The sequence below is a fragment of the Chenopodium album genome, chromosome 11 (genome assembly GCF_948465745.1).
Source record: "Chenopodium album chromosome 11, dcCheAlbu1.1, whole genome shotgun sequence".
Taxonomy (NCBI): Eukaryota; Viridiplantae; Streptophyta; class Magnoliopsida; order Caryophyllales; family Amaranthaceae; genus Chenopodium; species Chenopodium album.
Genome location: NC_137844.1, coordinates 14,093,267 through 14,100,129, shown reverse-complemented (window position 1 = coordinate 14,100,129; position 6,863 = coordinate 14,093,267). Strand labels below are relative to the sequence as shown.

The 6,863-nt window shown below is 38.4% G+C and overlaps 1 protein-coding gene across 1 annotated transcript; it reads left to right on the top strand.

Moving 5' to 3' along the window:
- The first annotated feature begins 5,179 nt into the window (after positions 1 to 5,179).
- On the top strand, positions 5,180 to 6,604 carry LOC145566336 (uncharacterized). Its single transcript, XM_081625786.1, has 2 exons — positions 5,180 to 5,237; positions 6,066 to 6,604. The coding sequence occupies exons 1-2, from the start codon at positions 5,180 to 5,182 to the stop codon at positions 6,602 to 6,604; spliced, it is 597 nt and encodes a 198-aa protein (XP_081481912.1).
- The last annotated feature ends 259 nt before the right edge of the window (positions 6,605 to 6,863 follow it).

Sequence of the window (6,863 nt, the reverse complement as noted above, 5' to 3'; positions counted from 1 at the left end):
TAGTGGTGGCCGAATGCATCAAAGGCTTAGGTTGATTGTGGGACAAAGCAGCTTGATTCTGTGATCAAGCCTTATTTAGCTCTCCTTTGTCCCCCGCATTCATCCAAGCTTTGTAAAAAGAAGATAGCACAATGCTCACTGTGGGAAGACTCGACCAATATTCCATCCAACGGGGAATTCGTTCAGGTTTAAAACTTACATCCTTAGGGGCATCACAATCCTGTGGGGGGGATGACTTGTTTCATCCCATATTGTCTCATCACGCTACAAGGAAAAATGTAAGTAGTACTAGAAAGGTCCAAAAGCCTAATGTAGGGACAATTGAAACTATTCCCAATCATACTACTTATGTTCCACCAAGGAATCACAAAGCGTATGTTAAGAACCCCATAACAGAAAAACGACGTCCATTCTTCTTCATTCTTATGCTTGTAGAGAATTCGACGTCCGGGGAATGTTCTCACTCCGTTAGCCTCAAGATTTTGTGGCTAATCAACGATTCGTAAATGATCCATGAGCCAAATCTGAAGAAAAAAAAAAGAAAAAAAAAATTATTGCGACGTTATACAAGCAGGTGGCACGCACATCACATCCAGTTGCGCGCGCCACTCGCGCGCATCCCAGAAGATTGCGCTGGTATGACCAGCGCAACTTTATTCCTTGCGTTGAAGCATGAAAAAAAACGTACGTGTAATAGGAGTGGACTTCCCGTGAAACCGTTCTTGTTAGGGTCTCCTCTAAGGCGATTCAAGCAAAGAACAGTTTTCGCCAAAGCTAAAGGGGCTGGTGAGTGACACCCCTCTATTTGCTCCATTATGGACATCATGGAATAATCTCCATACTCTTTGCCTGTCCTAAGAAAACAATTGAAAACAAGACAAAAACATAAAGCACGAATTTTAAAACGTGGTTTAGTCAAGTTGTCACGAGGGGCGACGAAGTATTCAATAAATTGGACTAAATTCACGCCTTCTTCAGTTCCAATATTGACCATATTATTGTCGTTCAAACCAAAGAATCTTTGAAATGTAGGTTTGGAATCTGACAAGTTAGGGGCATATGTCACGGGGAGAGTATTTGTAGGGAAACCTAATAGAGCCTCAAACTCGCCAGGTAATGGGATAATTTCATCCCCTTTGAAGAGGAAAAGATGGTGATTCGAATCCCAATGATTAACAACAGCATGAAGAAAGTCAAAATTAATAACTAATTGCATATAGTTCAACAGGGTCAAAGTGGTATATTTTGAAAGCTAATTTATCCTCAATCGAAAGGGAAGTGACCCATTGTTTCAAACGTTGCTCAAAGGTTTTCACCATTGTTCAAAATAAAAGAGAGAGAATAGAGAGATTAATGTATCTTCTTTATAGTACTACTAACGAATGAATGCGAGATGATCAAAAGCCTACACGAAACCACTTTTGAATAGACCCAAGAGGGGCAATTTTTTGGCAATTTTCGCCCGAAGGAAAGTTTACCAGCAGGCGGCGCGCGCATCTCATGAGTTGCGCGCGCCAGCCGCGCGCAACCCATCCTCTTCCTTTTTTCCTTTCTTTTTTTTCGAGAAAGGTAAGTCGGGAACCCTTTCCCTTCCCTCGGATTTTTTTTTAAAAAAAAAACAAAAAAAAAAAAACGTGTGGAAAAATATGATGTACAAAGAAAAACAAAGGTATGTCATATGTACAAAAAAATTATATAATAATATATGTACATTTGTTTTCCATAAAAAAAATATATAAAAGAAGTTAGGATGCTCGGCGACTCCTAGAAGGCTACTGTACATCCTGAGGGTGTCGTCCACCCCCTGTATAAAGAAAGCAAATACGGTAGTTAGTGTGCTTACTGACTTATCGGACAGTTAGGGTGTCATCCACCCCCTGTATAAAGAGCGACGTACGATGTCGCATCTATGTAGGCACGTGCCATCAGTCCTGAGACACGTGTTTTCATCTTGTGGACAAAACTACTGAGAGAGTTGCCGATTTTCTTCTCTCTCACTGGATTTGGATATATGCCTCTAGTCCCAAGACATGTATTTCTATCTTGTGGACACCAAATACTGCGTTTTGACAAGCGAATTGTCAAGAACTTTATTCACATGTTAGGCTACGAATGCCGAAACACCTCTTTTATCATCTTTATAACTATAGACATCTACTTTTGGCCTCCTGTCCCGACAGGAAGTGCAATGACGATAAATAAAACCATCTTCGTGTTGGATTAACGTGAAGAACACTTATGGATAACTGATTAAATCACAAGAACATAAAAAGAACTAGCCTAACCCAAAAAAAATGCATTAAGGTCCAATCAACTAAGCCCGATCATAATTAGGCTTAAGCCCGAGCTTAAAACCTCAAAATGACGGATTTAGAGGCCAAGGCGAATCTTGTTTATTTCGTTCTATTCACGAATATTAATTAAATAAGAATAACGAATTTTGCAATGTAATTTCTACGTGATTAGTGCGTGTAAATAAAATTAACTAACTTAGTTTTAGGTACCACGTTGCATATATTGTTTAGTGATGAAATTGTGAAAAAGGAAGAGCTAGTAAAGGCCGTAACTAGGGCTAGAATAGCGATTCCTCCCTAAAAGGAACATTATTTTAGTACCCTCGTTCCCGAACTCATTTCTGGTACATGTAGACTAATTTGGGCATGGGTAAACTTACGATTTGTGCTAATTATCCCTTGAACTCTACTTGGGAGAAAGGCATGAACGAGGTTTATGAGTTTTCCTAAAACTCTAGAGACTCCTACTTGTTTCTTACAAAAAAGTGTGATGATAGGATCATTTCTAATTCAAGGTCCCCTAAAAATTCAGGAATTCAAATCCTAATACACCCTAACAAGTGTAAAGTCCTAGGTTTTTAAAGGGCCATGGGCATTTAAGGAGAAAGATCCCCTATGATGGGAATACCCTCCTTACAGAGTAGCTAACCATGATGCTAAACTTGATTGGATGATTGAATTGATTGACATGACCACTTGATATTAGTTTGATCATTATTGGTTGAAATTTTGATTATGTTTGTTATTATTATTATTTAGCACTAGAGAAATCTAGGTTAAAGAGTATGAGGATGATTAATTGAATATTCCTAATTGCTCCTACTATTTGTGTAATACCCTTCATGATTGCTTTAAAGGAGTTTAATATACTACTCATACCAACAAGTTGCATCTTCCTTTTAGAGAGCCTATATGCTAAGATACTCCAAGCGTGCTTGACTGGGAGTAGTCTTGGGATGGGTAACCTCCTTGGAAATTTCTCGGGGTGCGCATGAGTGAGGACAAAATGTGTCGAAAAGACTTGTGTTGGTTTTTAAGGACAGTTATTGGCCCTTGATGTGCATTTCATGACAATAGGCCCCTCCCTAATTTGTTTGGGGTCGGGGTGTTACAAATGGTATCAAAGTAACCCTGCAACCGCGTATTGATTGTGGATAATTAATCATATGTCAGTGCCTAGCAGGGGAGAATTCTGGGGCCATATGGCTGTATCCAGACTAGATGTAAAACTTTGGTTACCTAGTTGCCATTAGGCGTAATACTGGAGTCCCTAGCTTTCCAAGCCCAACAAGGGCGTTGTCGTTCTCAAGTGGGGGTGTATGTAATACCCCTCATGATTTCTTTAAAGGAGTTTAATGTATTACTCATACCAACAAGATACGTCTTTTTTTAGGGATCCCATATGCTAAGATACTCCATAGTTAAGCATGCTTGGCTGTGAGTAGTCTTGGGATGGGGGACCTCCCGGGATGTTTTCTCGGGGTGCGCATGAGTGAGGACAAAATGCGCCGGAAGGACTTGTGGTTGTTTGTGAGGACAGTTGTTGGCCCTTGATGTGCATTTCGTGGCAATAAGCCCCTCCATAATTTGTTTGGGGTTGGTAGATTCAATATCCTTTTTGAATTTTCAATTATATTTTTGTAACACCCCGAACGAACAAGATGCATATTTTTTTAAGGGAGCCCATATGCTAAGATAATCCATAGTTAAGATTGCTTGGCTATGAGTAGTCTTGGGAAGGGTAACCTCATGGGAAGTTTTCTCGGGGTGGGCATGAGTGAGGACAAAATGCGCCGAAAGGACTTGTGTTGGTCTGTGGGGACAATTGTTGGCCCTTGATGTGCATTTCATGGCAAGACTATGGGGTATCTTAACATATGGGCTCTCTAAAAGGAAGATGCATCTTGTTTATATGAGTAGTATATCAAATCCTTTTAAAGCAATCATGACGGGTATTACATAAACCCCATGCATATTGTATGTACATCTGGTTGAACAAATTGCATGGTAGGGCCACAAATAACTTATCGAACTCTCGAATCCAGTTTTCCAAGAAAGCAGGAACGACACTTCCCTTGAAAACTGGTGGCCTAACTTGAGCTGACTTCTTAAACATCTCAGCCTGGGGATCGGGTCGGTCTGTCCGGTTCTGATTCAGGTTCTCAGCAAACATACAGATGGCTTCATCTAAGGCAGCGTTGTTTGCCATTCTAGTTCTACGCCTAGTGGCGGACCCACATGTAGTCATGGTGGGTCCCAAGATACATTATTATTTTATAAAAAAAAAATCAAAAATATAATAAATTTACTAAAGGTAAGGGGTGATCGAAATTATCTAACAAAAGTGTCTACTCCATAACCTTTAAGTCACGTGTATCCAACCAAATTAACAAGTAAATTAAAAAATTTTAAAAAAATAATTTATTGAAAGAAAACAAAACTTAATAAGTCATTTTCTCTCTCCTTAAAAAATTTAGCACCCACCACACTCACGCTATTACGCTTCGTCAAATTGCTGACTATAAATTGGCTGAGAAGTCAGACCACTCACCGCTGCCTGTCGACCTCCGCGACTCTGCCAGTCTTGTCCTTTATCCGATTGTCCACATACTCTATAAAATAATTAATTAGGTAATTTACTAACCTTAAATCCCTAATTTTTTAAATTCAAATTTGGGTATTTTTGTGATTGTTCTTGACTTCTTGCTAAGTAATTCCTTATGCTAATTGTTTAAAAGCTTTATATTGTTGTTCTTGTTCAGTTTATAAATGATTATTTGAAGGTTTTGCTTTCGTCTTTACTCTTTAGAAATTTGGATTGATTATTTGTTCTAGGATTTTTAATTGATTATTTACTGTTTTAATTTTATAGTTGTTATTCATGAATGGGAATTAAAGTTGCAATTTCCATTGAAATTATTGGTCAATTGAGATTTGTGAATTGTAATTTATTTATTTTATTTATATGGTTCTATACTTTAATACTCATATGTCTTAGTAGAAAACTAGCGAGAATTATTTAGATTGATTTATCTAATTCAACCTTTAACTTCAATTTATCAAGTTTATCAAGTTTTATCAAGTTTATCAAGTTTAATACTCATATGTATCTTTAATACTTTAATACTCATATGTCTCTTCTATTCCAATATCTGAAACCTCTAAGAAAAACAACTCGAGATTTATCAAGTTTTTTAACTAAAAAAGTGCCTACTTTAAATCCTCATCCTCCACAAAATGATACTCCTCCGATCCTCCACTAAATGATCTACCTTCTCAAGAAAGTGAACCAAATCCTCCTTCAGTACAAGAAAATGAACTAAATTCCCAAGAAAGTGAACCAAATACACCTTTACATCATGCAAGTGAACAACATTCTTCCCCATCTCACAATTTCCCTCAAAATGAAGATGGCCAATCTTTTCTCCAAGGTGGTTCGGATCCTATGCTCAAATTGGTGAAGGAAGATTAAGTGCACTTGATATTGTTAATCTTCCACAAGACCCGGGAAGAAGAAGGATGTGTGATTTTCATCCCGACGATAGGGATTTAGTGGGAAGAACATACATTCAAAGAAAGCCATGTCAACCTAAAGATCATGTGTTTCCTCAAACACTTTTTGAGCCAAAAAACGCTAATTTTTTGTTAAATGGTTTGATACTTGGTCAACTTGGCTTGAGTATAGTGTTGAGAAAGATGCTACCTTTTGTTTCATTTGCTATCTATTCAAGGATGGTAACACAGCGGGAGCCGATACTTTTGTTAATATAGGTTTCAGATATTGGAATAGAAGAGACACAATTGTAAAGCATGTTGGTGGACACAAGAGTGCTCACAATAATGCTGTTATTGCTTTGAATTTTTTCATGAATCAAATGAATAACATTGCCACCGCTTTATCAAAACAAACAGCGGAAACTATGAGTGCTCATCGTAACAGATTGGAAGCTTCAATTGAAACCATCAGGTGGCTATTGTTCCAAGGGTTACCTTTTTGTGGTCATGATGAAAAGGAAAGTTCATTGTCTAGAGGTAACTTTCTTTCGTTATTAACTCTTCTTTCAAACCATGATCCTGAGTATTCCAAAGTTGTTTTATATATGGCTCATGGTAATTGTCAACTTATTTCTCCAAGTGTCCTAAAAGATATAATCAATGCCTGTGAAAAAGAAACAACTAAAGCAATATTAGAAGAACTTGATGGTGGATTTTTTGCTATTCTTGCTAATGAATCTGCTGATGTTCCCGATAAGGAACAAATGGCACTTTGTTTGAGATTTGTTAATAAAAGGGGGGGGGGAAGTGTGTGAGCGTTTTCTTGGCATTGTGCATGTTCCTGATACTAGTTCTTTGACTCTCAAAACTGCTATTGAGTCATTACTCATGGATAGAGGTGTCCACTGTGTGAGTCGTGCGAGCTGGGTTAGGATTAGGTGGGTCGCGGGTTGGGGTTTCATGACACACGACACGACACACGTAAGATAGGGTGGGCCGGGTCTTGGGTTGGGTTGGAGAAGTTGGACACACTAGGGTTAGGTTCGTAGGTTAGACGGGTCGTGGGTGGGTCGA

Bases quoted from the DNA above. Each gene is read 5' to 3' on its own strand.
- LOC145566336 (XM_081625786.1), top strand. From the start codon at position 5,180: ATGGGAATTAAAGTTGCAATTTCCATTGAAATTATTGGTCAATTGAGA. The intron at 5,238-6,065 runs GTAATTTATTTA...TTGTTAATATAG, and splicing joins TCAATTGAGATTTGTGAATT to GTTTCAGATATTGGAATAGA.